This window comes from Neopsephotus bourkii, unplaced genomic scaffold (genome assembly GCF_033783945.1).
Source record: "Neopsephotus bourkii isolate Nb327-2 ecotype Australia unplaced genomic scaffold, CSIRO-AGI_Nbou_v1 NB_1707, whole genome shotgun sequence".
Taxonomy (NCBI): Eukaryota; Metazoa; Chordata; class Aves; order Psittaciformes; family Psittacidae; genus Neopsephotus; species Neopsephotus bourkii.
Window position 1 is genome coordinate 2,540,011 of NW_026902181.1, and position 19,157 is coordinate 2,559,167.

The following is a 19,157-nucleotide window of genomic DNA, read 5'->3' on the forward strand; positions in this document are numbered from 1 at the left end:
ACTTTGTTAAGTCAGGGCTGAGTATGCATTCACACTAATTTCAAGGTAGCAATTTGGGTAACCATTTTCATTTCATTGGCCTTAAGGCTCTGTCTTTGGCTGCTGCTCCTGATAGACCTCAGGGTAAGAAAAACTAATGGCAGGGGTGAGGTGGTGGAAATATTAGTAATTGCATCTACATTACTGGGAAGGAACTAAAACCTGACATGAATAAAGAAGCTGTTACAGAGCTGGTGATGCCTCTGTGATCTGCTTCCCCCCCTCCCCTAGTGACTGTTAGGTCCATGTGCGCTTTGTGCATGGAGAAAGGTCACACAGTGTGAAAAGCCTCTAAGGAAGGGAAACTGCAACTTTTTTTTCCCCCTTTTTAACCACAGGATTTGCTATTATAAGGCTGTGCACTACATTTCTCCAGCAGTAATGATTTGAACAGCATGAGGAGTGGGGTTAAGCCTCATCTGCCCAGAAAAGTCAACCGTTAAGAGCACTAAAGGGTAAGATCAAATCCTTGACTGGCATAATTACACCTTCTGTAATGCTGGAGGTACCAGGGAGATGAAGCCAGAGAAGAAGCTGGCCCCTCCTCACCTGACATGGGAAAGGAGAGCTCAGGCAGTTTCACATTCAGTGGTGGCAGTGGAGCAGATGTCACAGTCGCAGCGAACGGCCACAGGGTAGGTGTAGAAGGGATCCACGTCAGGGGCACACTTGGGAAGCTTCACTGTCATCATCTTTGTCTCATTGTAGGTGCAGACGCGGTGGTAAGACTCAATGTAAGGTGGTTCCAGCACCGGTTTCTGTGGAGGAGAAATACTGGCCTCAGGCAAGCAGCAAGACAAACATCTGGGGTTCCAGTTTCCTCAAGGGGATTTGGTGTAAATAGGGGAGCCATGGATCAGGTGGAAGAGACCATGTAAATAAGTTTTAGGCTACATCTTTCAAGACTTGCTTCTTGGAGCCCTGCCATAGAGGAAAGTGGGTGTATGCACATGTTTCTCTTTGTTTAAAACATAAAGCTCCAATTAAAGCTGCTTGAAGGAACACAAAAGCCTACCCAAAAAGCTGGCTTTCAGGAGAATATAAGTGTTTCAACTAAATGCTCATGTTTGCCAAAAGCAGCTACTTTTTTCCTAAAGGACTGATTGTCCATCAAGGAAAATGCATTCTGCTGGAAACCCTTCCCTGTGCACAAGCTGCCTAAGAGCAGAGATGCATCCAAGTGCCAAATGGCTGTTTTTTTCTTAGACAGACCTGTCTGCCTAGTCAGGCTGTGCATCCCATAAAGCCCGATGGAGGTACACTACGGGGGATGAACCCAGCACAGCAGCCAGCCTGGAAGTCTGCAGTTCCTCAGCTTGGCCAGAGACCTCAGACATCAAGAGAAAATGGGAGCCTGAAGGTCCTGAAACCGCCATTGCCACATGGTATCACAGTGGCACTGCTTTTGCTGAAAAGTGGGTTTTTCCTTGACAGGGGCACCCATTTTCCAAAGACTCCAAGAAGAGGCAGAACACACAGGAGCGGGAGTCCACTGTTTTGTGAGATGGGACACAGCATAAGGTAACACAACCAGGAGACATTTAAATTTATTCTTTCTTTCACCCTGTGCTGTGTAAAGAGCCTGCCCTGGGAACCAAGAATGATAGCGTGGAAAAGAACAAATGCAACATCTCAGCAAGAAGATATCCAAACAGCATCCCTCTTCCCAACACCCCCCTCCACATACATCATGGCACTTCCTAGAAGCTGTTGAGCCTACAACTGGATGTGTTCAGCTTAACTACGTGCCAGTGGTGTTGAAGTACAGTAAGAAAGTCTGCAAGGTCTGTGCTGCCAGAGGAGCTTCAGAGTAGAAGGAAGTTTGTTCCTGGAGTTTTCTCTGAATCATCCATTAGGGAAATCTAGCCACTGCTGGCCTTTCCCCTTACCCCAGCAGGCAGTGAAAAAGGGCAGTTAGAGCTGGCATAAAGACCGTGTATCCTCCTGTGGTCACTTACAGGGTCCTTGTCTTCACGTGCATGAAATCCCTCTGGAGTCACTCAAGACTTCTCTGAACAAATCAAATGGGGACTGGTCCCTTGAGCCTCCCAGTGGCAGAAAGGCAAAGATAGTCAGAAACTTGTCCTCTGAAGTGTGTGTAGAGGAGCTTATGCGTTTTCTTTCCCCACTCCGTATGCCCCCAAAACATAACCACTTCATATTTATACAGGGCTGTGATTTAAAACGGGACTGAATTAGAAGCAGACATTATCTTTACGATTTGTTTTTTGGAACAAGATCTATTACCTGTTAGTTGGGAGCTCCATCTTAATCTCCAAGGAATTTCTTCTAGTAAAGTAACAAAGACCTTCTCTCCGTAAGTGTTCAAGCCATAAGAGGCTTTCAAATTGCATGATGAGAGTATTACACAAGTGTTTCATTAGTATCATCACATGCCCCCTTGAGGCAGTGGAAGGAGGGAGGGAATAACTGACAGCAAACACTGCTGGCAGTGGTAGCGAGGTGGTTGTGGAGTGGGACAGACTTTGCCTGTTTAGTAGATAGCTGCAAGCTGCTTAATGTTGGGTGGGTTTCTTTTCTTAGGTGGGGAAGCACCTGTACTATATACCACCTATGGGGAAGCACAATACCCAGGGATGTTGGTGTCAGCCACCCCCGTCAGCGCCGGCAGAGCCTCACCTCCCAGGTCTCGCAGCGTCCCCAGCACGCATCCGTTGTCACCCGCAGCCCCCTGCAGCCAGGTTTCTTGGCCAGGAAAGTGAACTCACGCACAGCACAGCCAATGAAGGTCCGCAGGTCGATGGCAGAGGTCTGGAGCACGACGCCACAGCCAGCCAGCAGCAGTAGAAGCACAGCGCCCAGGGTCTGGTGGTGGAGCTTCATACTGAGGCAGAAGGGAGAGAAGCAGAGGGGTGGAAGAGCCAGCACAACCCAAGTACAAATGCACAGGCTCAGCTGAAGCTGGGGCTGCCCTTCCTCACCTCAGACATGCTATTGCTCATCCTCATTCTGCCCAAGAGAAGATGGACAGATGTGAGAACAAGGGGCCACCTACCACTTCACCCAGAAGTGGAAAGTCTTAGTAAAATGGTCTGTAACAGAATACATTAGCTTGCAGACTTTCCATGCACAGCAGTGGGTTTTGCCTGGAAGCGACAAAGCCACCAGCCAGTGCCTCAGACCCACAGAAATCTCTATATTGCAAGTTTACTTTGCAGATAACCGTTCTTACCATCCCACTTGGGTTGCCCTGGGGTTGCACTAGGCAACACTTCCCTCTCAGTGCACACGCGCGTTGTTGGCTGAAGTCCCTGACAGTAGTGGCCCTGGCAGGTCAATCTGGAAGGGCTCTGTCTGTCAGGCACACCTATGGGAGGTGACAGGTTCCCTGCTTTGCTGCACAAGGGGGAAAGCAGCACAGCTGCAGCATCATGCATTCATTAGGGTTCAGTCTGCATGTAGCACCAGCATTTTGACTGAGGCACTTAATTCTGGATTTATCCCTCTCACCTTTTAGCCTAAGTTAAGAGCCAAGCATCCCTGAACTTGTGCTATAATCTCAGCACCTCCCAAAGTGTTATTGGAGTTGCCATTACCAATACCCTGAGCACTGGACTGGTTCTGGTCCACCCCCAGGACTGCAGCCAGAGAGCCTGGGAGCTCTTCCGCACACGCTGCCCTACCAGCCAGCTCAGACCTAAGCAAGGCTGCTAAACTGGTGAATGGAACCCTTTAGACAAGGGAGCACGGGGCCAAGGGGATCAAGGCGTAAACTCCTCACACTCTCTGAGCAGCCCAGTATCAGCCAAGTCCCTGTGATACTTGCCGCCTTTCTGTCTCAGTGCAGAATGTGACCAGCCCCTCTGGAAAACTTCCTCTGTCAGAAAACAAAAAGAGCTGGAAAGTATCTCTAAGCCACAAGATCCATTTTGTGCTTCACATAATTGCACTGCACTCAAAATGTCCACCTAGAATCCCAGACTTGACATTTAATTTTGAGAAAGTCAGCTACTGCATGAGGCACACAGTCTTGTGTGCATTGGCCTGTATCCTCAGATGGATAGACTTAAGTTAAATGAGTTTGGCTTGCCTTTCACCTGACTGATGTTTGAGTCCCCAGGCTTCTGTTAAACCAAATCCTTTAAATTTGCCAAATACAGTTTTAGATTAGCACATGAATGTTGCTTCATATATGTTGTCATGCATACACGATAGTCTTGTACGCGATTAAAAGACAGTCTGTTTATACTTAAGCTTCAATAGGGCAAAAAAAGGTGAAAGTTCCTTATTTTTAAAAGCAGACATCTGCAACCAGAGAAGGCAAACTTCAGAACAAATTGAATATTTATTCTTTGCCACTTTAACAAAACCTGCTTCTTTATTCAGGAGCCAGAGCCATGACATGGAACAAACACACAGAAGCACACTCACCTACCTTGTTGGAGTCAGATCTCCTTTTGCAGCTTCAAATTGCAAATGGTGTTTCAGGAAGTCAGAGCGAGCAGCAGGAGACCTACACAGCAATCTTAATCAGCTTTGTGCTCAGTAGGTCTCCCCAGTGGTTGCTACTGGCTTGCTTAATTGCTCAAATATATAGAAAGTGTCCTGTCAATCAAGGCAAGACAGAGGCAGATTCTGACTTGAACTACCCAAAGCATCAAAGCCATTGACTGTAAAGCAAGCCTTTCCTTTCCAACAGCAATTAGCTTAAAGGGTATTGTTTTGTAACATCAGTGCTGAAACAAATGGAATATCTTTGTGAGTGAAATAATGAGCAAGCACTGGGGCAAAATGGATCTTCTTTTCCATAGTGGAATTGCAGCACCTTTATGAGGAGATTGCGGGCTGGCTCTGAAATAATCATTACTCCCCTAATTAATAAGCCCTGAGCAGACACCCTGAAGGAAGACTTTTCAAATGTTTTGTGAAAAATACTTGACTTTTTGTCAACTGCGTAAGATCTTTTTTTTACTTGATTGCTCTGTACAAGCAAAGGCGAGGGATGGGGAAAGGAGGTACGAGTTTGCAAGAAAAGCAAATGCTCTACTGAGGACCCAGGCAGCTGTCACACAGATAAGCACCACTGTGCAAATGAAATCTGGAAATTGTGCCCATTGCCTTCACTCTGCAAGCACAATTTTCAGCTATTCACAGGACAGAGAGAAGTCGAGGAATCTTGGTGCTAAGAAAAACTTGCCCATCAGTGACTTAAAAGACAAGTGGGTGAGAGAAGTACAGCCATAAGCTGACTCAGTGACCTTGATAAAGTCACCTCCCTTCCCTGCCACCAGCTCATGGCTGGAGAGTGACTTCCCAGTGCTCACTGCTCCAATACCAAGGCACATCCAGAAAAGGCAGGGCAAGCATCAGTGTAATTACCGACCCACTGGGGTGATGCTCTTAGAGGCAGGCAAGTGAGTTTGTTAACTTACCTACCTTACAAGCTTCAAATATATGCTCCTGGTAGGTTGTGTTCAGGCCTTCTGTAGTATGAGCTATGGAAACCAAATAAGAGACATTGGGCAAATGTGACATTAAAGTATTCAGGAAGAAACTTGATATATTACGTAGGTGCTCTCCCTACTTCAGGGTGAGTAACCTGTGGCTTGAGGTCCTTGTCTCATTTCCAAGGTCAAAAGCCTATATTTGGTGCCACAGCAGGGCTCATACTCATGTTAACACCCCCTGGTAACCCGCAAAGCGCTTGCTATACTTTACTATTCAGCTTAGAGCAGCCACTGCTCAGCTCTTTTTCTGTCTACTATGTGGCCCTGCTGTTTCCCTGGTCAGTAAATTACACTAGTTACATACACACAAGGCTGGTTATTCACCTCCAAAATTTGTCTTTTGTGTCTTTTTTTAGGAAATGGTAATTGGAAGAAGTAAAAGAGGGAAGCAATTGTCTACAGCCAAGCAAGCCTCACAATAACATCTCAGGACATTTTGCATAACCGATACCCTCTGTCCCCTCTTTAGACATGACATTGCAGCAGACCTTCACCTCAGCATATGCTGGGGTGTACACCAGCACAACCGGTTCAGACTGTCATCCTAACTTTCCTTCTTCTTTCACCTTTTCTCTCTCCAGCTCTTAACCACCTACTTCTGATGCAGCAGCACAGTAGGTCCCTACCAGGACTGAGGCTGCATCAGCCATACAAAGACTCTGCCCTAGAGCTGCAGTGAGAAGACTAAGCCTTGCACATCAAGACAGGGAGGCATCCAAGTGCAGGGCATTCTCCAGCAAGCACTCTCCAGTCACTGACATGAGTCCCTCTATCCAACCTCAGCCTCCAGGCTTTCACAATCACCTCCTGAAACACAGAAAAGCAGTAAGCATTAAGTTCTATTGCCATCAGGATGTGGGAAACAACTACTTCAGAAATTAATTCACTTAACGGAATACCAAACAACAACAAAAAAAAAATAGAAAATTACAAGAGGAAGGGAAGAACAAAGAAAAAAGGATCAGAATTTTTACTAAATATTTGAGAACTGTCCTGAAGTTAGGAGGGAGGCATGGTTAAGATCTTTCTCAGTATTCTCACTCATTGTTATTCACAGTTTTGCTAGCAGCAAAGGACCTTATCTTCAAGTGAAGACCTATCAGGTGGGACATTGTGGAAGGGAGCAGGAAGAGACTCAAAGCTGAATCAGATCACAGGGACGTCAAGAGGAGCAGCCAAAGTCTTGCCGCTGATCTAAAAATATCAGCAACTTTCACAAAAAATACCTAAAACCTTTTGTCTGTAATTTTTGCTGACCAAAACTAAAGCTAAAAAAAGAAACTTTTAAAGGTTTTTTTTAAAATGTACAGTTTAAAATTTCCTGACTTGCAGTGAAAATATTGGTAAAAGTGAAAATATTCATCATAAATTCCTTTACTCGACTCTGGAAATGTGCCAGCAAAAATAAGCCCAGTATTAGAGACAAATACAGGAAATAGCTGCCAGATGGCAGATCAACCAGCTTTGACAGATCCCTTTTCTTCTATGGATTAGAAAACCAGGTGTTGGACTTCAGGTTTGTGTAATTCAGTTTGGATTCACTGACTTCAGCTAACCAAGATTCTGTTCTGTTGTCTCCATTTATACTGAATAACCTCATAAAGTAAAATGAAAGACAAATTACAGACTCCCTTTCTTACTTTGGCTTTAGAAAATCCTGTCTGTTCATGACACAGACAGCAATTTCTGAAGGATTTGTGTCATGTCTCATGAAATGCATGAGCATTGGCTTTTTCCCAGGCAGAGTTTTGTCAGCTTATTGTTTGTGAGGTTTTGTGTGCATTTTGTTTGGGTTTTTGCCATTGAAGTTAATTAGTAAATCTACTGCATACACCTGGCCTTCAGTGTACATCAGAAGTTTAAAAGCTGCATATTTTCTTTCCCTGATCTTTTGAATTCATTTGAAATAAAAGGTGATATGTAAATAAAACTTGTAGAGATTACTATGTCCATCACTCACCTGCCTGTTCCTTTTGTGAGACACACAAAGAAGAACAGATAGACCATGAAAGCACATCTCATGAGGACTGTGTCTCCTCTCACCCATTCGGGCCTTGTGGCTTTTCCCCTGAATTCTGGACAGGCAGAACAGAGACATCAAGTGTGATGTTCAAGGTGTCAGGGTTATGAGAACTAGTAGCTTACAGCCTTATCTGCTCCTCAAGTAAATCTCATAGGCTTTGCACTAGAGCTACCATAGCAGTCTGCTGCAGCCCTCCACCATGTGTAACTTCAGTGGTTATAAAGTACCTGTGGGTTTAATCCAGTCAATTCCCAGCAAATCCTGAGAGGGCTTTGGGCTTCTTGGCAAATCCTGAGAACAAACTTTGGACTCCCAGTGACTGGTTTCTCTTGGCAGGACAGCACCATTCCCAGGTGCATTCCTGGGAAGATTGGCCAGCAGGAAGGATGCTTTGCTCCTGAACTGGCCTTTTACTGAACTGCCATTGCAGAAGTCCCAATACACAGCCTGTGCACTTCAAAAGGCTCTCTGAAAAACCACCTCTCTTTTTCAAAGACCTTCTGGGCTCTTAGCCTACAACGTGGGGGACTCTATAGCTGCATGAGACCTTGGGTATGCACAAGTTCTTCATTGACTTCTGAATGTGGCTTGTTTCTGTCTTTCCCCATCTCCTCTCCCATGCACAAAAACCAGAGCAATACCAGGTGCTGTTCAATTCCAAGGCTACATACAATTCCCAAATTAAAATTACCCAAACAGATTAACTAACGTGAACCCCCAAATTCTCAGCCACGCAGGGAATTTTTTATTCCATCTTTATCCTTCAATGAGAAGCCTTTTCAATGAAGAGGCTTCAACTTTAAACATGCCCTAATATATTTTTCCTATGATTAACCATCTACAAGGATAATTTATAGTTCTGTAAGTCTTGAAATATTCCAGGTACTATGAGCAACCTGTCTGTATCCTGATTAATTCATAGCTCAGAAAGAGAGAGGTATGAATGATGGGGTGGAAAGGTGAGAGATCACGCACAAGTGAAGCACTACTGACAGTAATCGTGTTAGTTTAGGTTAAAAAGAAAACAAGAGCACAATTTAAAAATCGGTTAAAAGAAAACCACCATGGTTTTCAATAGAAAATTACTGCTTTTCATGTTAGGTGCCAAACTTCTTGTTTCAGATTGAAAACGCAGATCTGGGGGGTATTTTCAACCTACTATTACTGTGTTTGCCCCAGATCTCTAGGTTGTTCTAGCAGAAGTGAGATTTCTCGCAGAATTTTACGGAGGAGTGAATAAAATGTTAAAAACATTTTCCACATCATCTCACAAGTTTCTTGCAGACATCAATGACGCTGCTGACTTTTGAGAAAGAACTGAAATACAGTTTGTAGTGCCATTACAAATGCTTTTTGAGATGCCTTGCAAGCATGGAGAGGACCTTGGATAACTGAGGCAATATTACCATGCACACAGAGGTCAGAGAAGGGAGACTGTAGAAGTGGTCAAAGAGGTACAGTAAAGAATGGGCAGTTAATGCACTGCAAGTTTTAATTGGATTAGTCATGAGAAAGGAGCGGAGATGTGTTATGAGGAGACAGATGAAGGGAAACGACGTTGTGTAGCTACACACAGTAACTACTGCAGAGAACCACACAGGCAGCTGGCAGGCCAAGAAGAAACTGGCATTCAGGCAAGCAAAGACAGTGACTGGACAGGAGATATTTAATGCACTGCACACACAGAGGTCAGGAAGGGTTGGCTGTAGGGTCAAGAGTGAGAGAGGGGAAATGGATGATGAAATGAGGTGGTATGGGTTTGCTGGCCAAGTTCACAGGAGTAGGCATCCAAGAGAGGTTAGGATTCATGTTGAACAGGGTGAGTTATCAACTATCAGGTAGGAGGAGATGAAGCGATATAATGCTAGACTTAAGTTGATGAATTCACTTAAAAACTTGGCACCAGAATCACTTTTTCCTATATACAAGCTAATATTAGACTTTGTCTCAATGGGTGATTTACTCTTTGCTGGTAGTTCTGACAGGAATAAACCTTTATGTCCTGAAAACAGCATTTCAAACAAGCATGTTAAAATTCCTTAATCCATCCCCACATATGGGTATTGTCCCTATTGTGGGAGTGTGACTTTGTAAGTTGCTAAATTTCTGAAGAACAGGAAGAATTGGTTTGCAAAGGGACAGACAAAATAGGTTTAACCTTGAGAGGGCATAACTGATCTGTGAATTAAACTCAAAGGAAGCAAGTAAATCTCATAGAAATGGTCTGACAGAAATACTGCCAACTGTAAGCACAATGCAGCAGTCAGGAAATGTATTCTCAGACGGTAATGACATAAACATGGACTCTCCCTACTAACAATGAGACACCAATCCTGGCTGAATGTTTCAGGCACACAGAGCCACTTCTGCTGTAAAAGACTTTTGCTCATTTTGCTTCCTGAGCTTAACACAACACAAACTAGCACTGCCTGAACGAGAATTAGGGTGAGAAGAATGTATTCAGGAAAGAGGATTTGTCGAGGCTGCTGTGGAAATAAACCACTCCACACTTAGTACTTAGGGTAATGACCCATCTTAAGAAGAGATAGTTACTTCTTGCTGCTTTTGGGGGTACCTGAGTTACAAGTGGCAGAATGGCCCAAAGAACAGACCTGCAAAATCTAGCCCAGGAGATCTGAATTGCTGTGAAACAGCACTGCCCTGTCTGCAACAATATCATCGCCAGTTTGGCACAGACACCGCCTTACTAGCACTGCTGCTGCAAGGAAACTGCCAAACACAATTCATCTCCTTTCCATCCAGACCTGGAAAATGAAGTCCAAGGGTAAAGCTTAACAGTAAGAAAAAAACTGTTAATCCACAGTTTGCTTGAGGCACATCTAGCCCGTTGAGACAACACAATTCTGCTGAAAAAGGCCTGCAGCTGTGACAGATTCAACCCAGAAGGGAAATACTGAAAGGCCTACAGCCACTAGAAGAGCTGGAGCTTCTAAAAATTAGTAGTGAGCATCTCTAACGTACAGGTATTGCACCCAAAAAAAGGTAATTCCAATAAACATAAATATATAGCGGAATTAAAGGTTCAGTTCAGAGTCTTGATCTTAACCTGATTTTATGCAATCTGGACAGACAGTCTATATAGCAGTTGGAATACATTTACTAAAATTCCTGGTTTACATGTTTATATATGTGGTACCTCAGAAAAATTAATTTCTCAAACCTTAAATTCTGAGCAAAATGTTTTGAAAGAAAAACTCAGAAGGACAAATGTAAAGGCAAGTAGGAAGTTAAGAATCTCCATGATAAAGAGAAGGACATCTTTGAAGAAAATGCATCCTGACCCAATGGTGCAAGGATAGCCCTAATATAAAATAAAAAAGTGATACAGCAAACCAGTTTGTCTCATACCTATCCCGGTCTAAGCAGGGCAAATAGTGATTCAGGAGTCATACTCTACAATGTCAGTAAGTTGTGTGTTGCAATGATTAAGAACTGCTTAACGCACCTGACAGCCAGGAAGAATCCACCTGCAATAGGAACATTCTTGGGGAGTTCACTGAAAACTTAAGAGTTGTTATATATACAGTTGTTCTGGAAAAAAATTACATATCTAAAATGGGTGAGGAGGAGAATAAAAGCACCAAAGCAAGCCCAGGCTGTCGAATTCCATTGCTTTCTGTCAATACCAAATATGTTACACAATCAGAGCCTGAGAGAAGTAGTTCGTTAAAAAGTGTCAATTTAAGACAAAAAAAACCAGCACAACAGGGAGCAAAACCAGGGCCTGAAAACAACAGCCACCACATAAACTTACAACTGATCATGGTTGACTAACATGCCCTGAAATAATGAAACATGAGTTTAATTAACATAAAGATCAGCCTAAATCCAGAGAAAACTTACAAGGTAAAGCAGACTTTTGCTTGACATGAAGACCTTGGTAACTCTGGTTCCTTCCAAGTTTTGAGCCCTTCTGACACTACAAAGCAAGGCAATACATGGTTGAGTGTGAAAATAAATGGCACCCTCTAAATGACAGCTGACAAGATTAGTATTCCTCTCTGCATAACACTTCACCCTGTCTCAGGAGAAAGTTGATCTGGAAAACTGCCTGAGCAACACCTGCAGAACTAGTACCATAGGGAAGCTACCCATATGGGCAAAGCAACTATTGTTATAAATAAACATTGATATCATAGAATCATAGAATAGTTAGGGTTGGAAAGGACCCCAAAATCATCCAGTTCCAACCCCCCTGCCATGGCCAGGGACACCTCACTCTAAACCATATCACCCAAGGCCTCATCCAACCTGGCCTTGAGCACTGTCAGGGATGGAGCATTCACAGCCTCCCTGGGCAACCCATTCCAGTGCCTCACCACCCTTACAGTAAAGAACTTCTTCCTTATATCCAATCTAAACTTCCCCTCTTAAGTTTGAACCCATTACCCCTTGTCCTATCACTACAGTCCCTAATGAAGAGTCCATCCCCAGCATCCCTATAGGCCCCCTTCAGATACTGGAAGGCTGCTATGAGGTCTCCATGCTGCCTTCTCTTCTCCAGGCTGAACAGCCCCAACTTTCTCAGCCTGTCTTCATACAGGAGGTGCTCCAGTTCCCCTGATCATCCTCGTGGCCCTCCTCTGGACTTGTTCCAACAGATCCATGTCCTTTTTATGCTGAGGACACCAGAACTGCACACAATACTCCAAGTGAGGTCTCACGACAGCAGAGTAAAGGGGTAGGATCACCTCCTTCGACCTGCTGGTCACGCTCCTTTTGATGCAACCCAGGATATGGTTGGCTTTCTGGGCTGCAAGCGCACACTGCCAGCTCATGTTCATTTTCTCATCGACCAGCACTCCCAAGTCCTTCTCTGCAGGGCTGCTCTGAATCTCTTCTCTGCCCAGCCTGTAGCTGTGCCTGGGACGGCTCTGACCCAGGTGTAGGAGCTTGCACTTGGCATGGTTAAACTTCATGAGATTGGCATCAGCCCACCTCACAAGCGTGTCAAGGTCCCTCTGGATGGCATTCCTTCCCTCCAGCGTATCAACTGAACCACACAGCTTGGTGTCATCAGCAAGTTTTCTAAGGGCATACTCAATTGCACTGTCCATGTCAGCGACAAAGATGTTGAACAAGAGCGGTCCCAACACCGATCCCAGAGGGACACCACTCATTACTGGTGTCCAGCTGGACATTGAGCCATTGACCACAACTCTTCGTGTGCAGCCTTCCAGCCAGTTCTTTATCCACCGAGTGGTCCACCTATCCAATTGGTATCTCGCCAATTTAGAGACAAGGATGTTATGTGGGACAGTGTCTAACGCTTTGCACAAGTCCAGGTAGATGACATCAACTGCTCTTCCCCTGTCCATCAGTTCTATAGCCCCATCATAGAAGGACACCAAATTGGTCAGGCAGGATTTCCCCTTAGTGAAGCCATGCTGGCTGTCACCAAGCACCTTGTTGTTTTTCATGTGCCTTAGCATGCCTTCCAGGAGAATCTGCTCCAAGATTTTGACAGGCACAGAGGTGAGACTGACTGGTCTCACCAGTGTCACTGGTATGGAAGTTTTATATGATCACTGAGACATGATATCTGTGCTTCTGTGGATGTGTGTATCAAAACTGACACATGGGTTCCCTTATGTCTATTAGAGGTTGCCAACAGTACAACAACAGTACAACAGTACAGCAGCTTTTGCTCAAGGGCAGTAACATGACGGGTATCCATGATACCCATAATGCCTGAAAAATAGTAAGCACTACTCTTCCTTCAAATTTGCCATAAACAGCCAGGGAGCTTGGCAGAAATAGAAAGAATTAAGGTGAATAAACTGATAGACTGATATGCAATATACATTTTTATTTTTATTCTTTAGAAAGCCTGGACAGAAATGCTGTAAGAGACAAAACGTGAGACGTTTACTTGAGAGGACAACATTGTGTTTCACCTTATATTTTTAAAGACCTGGAATGCAAGCTTTAAACACTGTAGCACTTCACTCTTGCACTTTTTGCCTTAACAAACCTATACTAAATAACTTACTGTGGACATTGTACACTATTGGTAACATGTTTCTCAGTTTTCACAGACCCTTTTGAAAGTGAGCATACCTTTACATCAACATTTACAATGTTTTCTTCCCTGTTAAACTGTTCATTTATGGTGACGACGCTGATTACATTCAGCCCACTGCAATTCAAGAATTCAAATCCAGTGGAGTTGGCTAGACATCAATGTGGATGAGAACCGGGCTCCCTAATTGTACCCCAGGTAAGTGCTTGGAGATCTGCTCTGAGTTCATTGCAACGTGAAAAAGATTCACCAATAAACATAGGTGCTATGTGAACTGTATGTGACTGACATTAACTAATTTAACTCAAAGTACTTCTGTGTTCCATAGCTTCCCCTTAATGGTCTTTTGAAAGGACATTTTAGGCTTTTATGACAGACTACTGGGCAATTACACACCTCCATTAATCATCTCCTCTGGGCTCAGAATGTGAAGATGAAGCTTCTTAATAAAAACTACAGAAGTTCAAAAGTACATTACCATAATTCATTAATTTCCCTATTGTTCATGTCCAGTGCACTAGAAAAAAGCCACCTCATTTTGACATGTATCACCACCAGTGCTGATGCTCCGTTTTCAGCAGTGTCTTGGTGATGAGTGAAGTTTACAGATTAGACAAAGCTGGAAATGAAGCCTCTGGAAACAAAGCTACCATCTCTTCCTGTGAATCCTGTTAGAACAAACCCATAGAACTACTGAACTAATCAAAACCCAGCCAGGAAAACAAATATAATGACAGTCCCAAACCCCAGAGAGGCACTAGGCCAAACCAAACCTCAGCACAGCACAGAGCCAGACAGAAACAGGCAAGAAGTTTCAGCAGCAGACAGAACTAAATCTTCCAGCCTGATCTCTTTTTAGCCTCTGGAGAAATGTGGATCTCAGTCAACACTCCGAGTCCTCAGACTCTTTCCAATTTAAGTGCATCATCCTGTTGCCAGTGATTTTAACAAGCTCCTTGTGGGTGCACTCATTTCATGTCACAGGTCCAGTAGGGTTTACAGAGACACAAGGCCATAAAGAAAAGCAGGACTCTGAGAAACAACCCCTACAGCCATTCAGAGACAGCTTAGGTGAGCAGAGGGTTGCCAGCTTACTGTTGTCTATCTTGAGTTACCAACTCGTTAGCCACTGAAGAATTACCAGGGGAGGGAAACAAGAACAGCTAGAGATGTCGAAGCTCCATCTTTCACTTATGAGCATCACTGCCAGGGCCATATCACAGATTAACTGAAAGAGCACCATGGTGCTCTTTTCAGTTTTATGGTGTTATTGCTACACACCTCTGCTTTTCTTCAAGCATGCTTTATATTCAGCTGTCTTTGTAAATTGTGTCTACTTTAATTAGGTTAGACAGATAAATCCCGATAAAAACAAAATGCTTTTGCCATTTAAAAAACAGACATTTTGCCACTTGCAAAACAGACAGTAATATATTAAGATCTGACAGTCTAACAAGAAAAGCTTCATATTTGACAGCACTTCATACTGTATTTGATTCTGACAATGTCTGCTATATCCTCATATGCTCAAAGGTCAAATAGGTAAATCATGGCCCAGTATAATAATTTCTTGCTTTGCTGGCAGCTGGCATGTGGCAAACAGTCATTGAAATCCAGCTGTTTAAACCATTGATCATCCATTTAAGTTGAAACCTAGTACTGAAATGACTAAAAGGTATGTTTTTCAGTGTAGGATGCCAAACTGTACCCTAGGGATTCCCACTCAAGACTATGAATCCCTTCGATATGTAAAGAATACAACATACAGATGTTGCTTTGTAAGGAAAATGCATTACAAATTACTCACATACTAAGCTGGAAAGATAATAAAATATTGGGTTGGACCCTAAACATAAGGCTAGAAAATTAAAGTTAAGGTTTGCCTTTTTAATTAACACCAGTGATGACTATAAGAAGTGAGCAAATGCCCTGCAGGCTCCAAGTTGTATGGAACTGAATGTCTGAACTCATGGCCCTTCAGCATCACTGAAAAGCACCACAAGCTATAGTTAAATTTACAAGAGTTAGCAATAGCCAAACCTCCACTGACATTGAAAGGGAAAAACTATGTATAGGTCTATACTACTTTTAGAAAAGCCTCCCCAGATTGGCCCCAGGGTGATGAAAAGGCATAGGTACTAATACAAACCTGAGGGCCATAGTACTAAATTATCTGAAGTTATCAACTTTGCTGCTTTTGGGTGCTATTCTCTACACAGAGAGAACTATCACTATCTCTCTATCACAGAGAGCTCTGGTGGAGCTAGCAGTGTGTCTCTAAAGACACTGGTTACAGTGACAGCTTCTCTAACATCACAGTTTCAGTCTTTTTCAACTGAGAAATCACCTTTTCCCTTTTTTTTTTTAATCCAAGGAGCCACCATGTTGACAGATTGATTAAGATTTGCTAACCCATTCTTTCCCCCCATTTTAGTTGTTTTATTGTATATGCAGGACTGCATCAGTGCAAAGGTTTCCCAAATCTTTCTAATACGTAAGGAAGAGGCAGTGTCTCTAGACAGAGCAATAAAGATTATGCTCACCCAGTCTCTCTGCTTGGCCCCAGGGCAATGCTGGAATGAGGAGGATTCTCCATACCACAGGAATGCAGGAACTTCAAACCATGACCCTGATACTCCTCACTACTCACCACCTGCCAGAGCTTTGTCAGTATGTGGAGGAGCTGTTTTACCTGGGTACAACTCTCAGACCTGTGCTCACTGCTGCCACGTCTGGGGCGCTGCATCAGTCATGGCGGGTGTGGAGCTTGGAGAGCCCATGGCTTTCTGCCTGGTGAGTACCACTGACCCCTGGTTGAACTGGCAGGCCCTGCTGCACAAACTGCTGTATCATGCCCCATTTGCCTGCCCTGTCAGCAGCATTCCCGGTCACTGGTGCTCCCCAGGGGCTCCTTTTGTATGGGGGGTGGGAGCTTGGCTGCCATTGCTCAAGGTCAAAGAGCTACAGGCTCCTGGCAAGTCTCTGCTCTGCTGAGGTTCTCCTGGTTCAGGAAACCCTGCTGTGCACTGTGCGGGAGCTCCACTGCTCCAGGGCAATAGGAGTAAAGCATTTTCCTGGATGTAGATAGATTTGACATGTTCAAAAATGACTTGTTTCCCTAATTTGTTAAGCATCTGCTCATCCCTGCAGGAAGATAAATGTTTTTGCCTTTTTTTTGTTTGCACCTCATTGTAGCACTCTGAATTATAAAACTTCACTTTTTTTCTGAGATGTGTTTGGGTTATAAACCCCACATTTTTCCTCAGCATCCCTTCTTCTCTGCATGCATGGGTCAGAGCAGTGCACTTAATTCAAGCTACCTTCTTCTGTGGTTTACAAAACGTCAGTCCACTTTCATTACAGGGTGCCAAAACAGTACATACCTTGCTTCTCAGCATCACACTGATGTTTACTGCAGTCTGTACTGAACACCTCTCCTGTATGCTTTTGTTATTTTCCAGACAAAGAAAGTGAAGTTGCACTGATTAATTTCCACTTTTTCTTAGATTAGAGTCTAGGTAAAGAGGTGGTTTTTTTCCTCAGGACGGCATGTTTTAGTTAAGTAATAATAATGGATAGTCTCAGAGGAGAAAAGGCAGTATCTGAGTAACACTGATCATGAAATGACAACTGTACCAGGAAAGGGTAGTTCCCTGCTCTTGAAAGCAAAACCAATCCTTTCAATTTCCCCAATAGCAGAATAGCATCTTCTGGATGATGCTGCCCTGTTCCTAACTAAATTCTGTTGTACACAGGCATTGTGTCTAGACAGCCTTAGAAAAACTGTCTCTAATTAACATGAAGGGGTTATGTTTTACTGTATATGCCTCAGAGTTCCATTGTATGCTCACATTCTGGTCACAAATAACGCAGCACAAATTTATTCAGTTTCTCTCTGGGCTGACGGATGCATCATTGTAAGACAGACAGGAAGCAAACGGGGATCACACATTCTTTCTGAAGCTTGTATCTATAAAAGCTTTCTAGAGGTCAGCCAGCTAATATACACACAATAGTAGATGATACGAACAGGATAAGTTTACTGCAGGAAGAGGAAATGAGTTCACATCACTCCTGTTAGTACTGACCAGTTTCCCATACAGACAAAGCAGATCTGTCCCATCTCCTCACAGATCTTTATTTTACTTTTGGTGACAGCAACAGGACTTCCATCATTGACTGTGGCAGGAAGAGAATTAAGTCAATGCAGTTTAGTGAAAAGCTGTACTGTCTCATCATGTTTCTTAGAAGAGGGAAGATCTCCATCATTCAAGGGAGTATAAGTGCACCCAAGGTAAAAAAAAAAAAAAATATCTCTTTTTTTAAACTTAGCCATGGTGGAAATCCACTGGGTTTATTTTTGAGATGAAAACAGAGTCCTCTTCTACAGAGGGACAAGCTCTGTTCCAGACTAACACACATCTTTTTTCTACATGTTCTTCGCTTTAAGCACCGGATTGATTTTGAGTCATTACTGACTTGCTATGTCCAGGTCTTTCACACCCTCACATAGCAGAGGATGTCTTTCTTCTAGAAGAGACAGGTGAGAGGCACTATTTACCTGACAAAGTATCCCACAGAATAGGGGGTAAAGAAGGTATGAGCTCTGGAGGGCAGGAGAAGTTTGCTCAAACAGAACAACTGGAGCCTACATGATCTCCACATCAGAGGCATGTCATTTGGAGCTGCAGTGGATTTCGCAATAAGGAACAAGAGTTGCCTCTTGAGAGAGAAGGAAGAGTTTAGGACAGGATGAAGGATGGTCTCTGGTAAGAGGAAGAAAAGGAAAACTGAATGAGAGAAGGCATGTGCCAGTTTGGGGCAAGGAGGGATGAGGAAGTGTCTAGTCATTGAGATGCTTATGGAAGAGTGAGTGGAATGGAAAACCTAAGGATTGGGGAGCCTGGGGGAGTGGGAGAGGGCTACCCCATGGCCCTCTCTCTCCAGGACATACCTGCTCTCATATCCGTGCAGGGGAGGTATGTCATTCCTGTATCACTCACACTCCCATCCCACTGGCATGGGAATGCAAGAAACCTTTCTCATCACTTGCCCAGTTCTCTTTTTGCAGGCAAAAAGATAAATGCTGCAAAGAGACATTTCCAGACAGTAAGACGTTACTTGGAAAACATATTAGCATGAACAAACTGAGGAGGATAATGGATGGGAATGACAGAATTCAAACACAGGGAAAACAATTCAAGCCTACAGTAAAGGAAAATAGATTTCAAGGCTGTGTGTTGGGGACTCCAACCACTGCCAGGTCAGGCAGAACAGATGGAAACCAGCCAACACGGAAGTAAATTCACATGATTTTAACTGACTCCTAGTATTTCCATAGCAAGCTTGAAACCACTGTCCCTAAGCCTTACCTGCATTTTGTACATCCTGGCTATTGAAAGAATGTTGTAAGGGAAATGCTTCCCTTTCATCTGATTTATCTGTTTCTGTCTGTTCAATAAAGCAGTGGGATGTAATACTTACCATAGTTCTGCCTTGCAGCTATCCAGCCATAATGAATAAAGTCTGGTCAGTCAGCCATCCCACAAAACCAAGCTTATGCAGAAACCACAGTTTAAGCATT

The 19,157-nt window shown here is 43.7% G+C and overlaps 1 protein-coding gene across 1 annotated transcript; it reads right to left on the reverse strand.

Moving 5' to 3' along the window:
- On the reverse strand, positions 1-3,218 carry GPHB5 (glycoprotein hormone subunit beta 5). The gene is made up of 2 exons (XM_061376211.1): positions 2,680-3,218; positions 1-797 (listed from the first exon to the last, which is right to left on the reverse strand). Exons 1-2 carry the CDS (start codon positions 2,881-2,883, stop codon positions 609-611), a joined length of 393 nt encoding a protein of 130 aa, XP_061232195.1. The 5' UTR covers positions 2,884-3,218; the 3' UTR covers positions 1-608.
- Between the last annotated feature and the right edge of the window lie 15,939 nt (positions 3,219-19,157).

Excerpts from the sequence above, each read along its gene's own strand:
- GPHB5 (XM_061376211.1), bottom strand. The coding sequence starts at position 2,883 with ATGAAGCTCCACCACCAGACCCTGGGCGCTGTGCTTCTACTGCTGCTG. Across the intron at positions 798-2,679 it reads GACGCTGCGAGACCTGGGAG|AAACCGGTGCTGGAACCACC; the intron begins GTGAGGCTCTGC and ends TCTCCTCCACAG.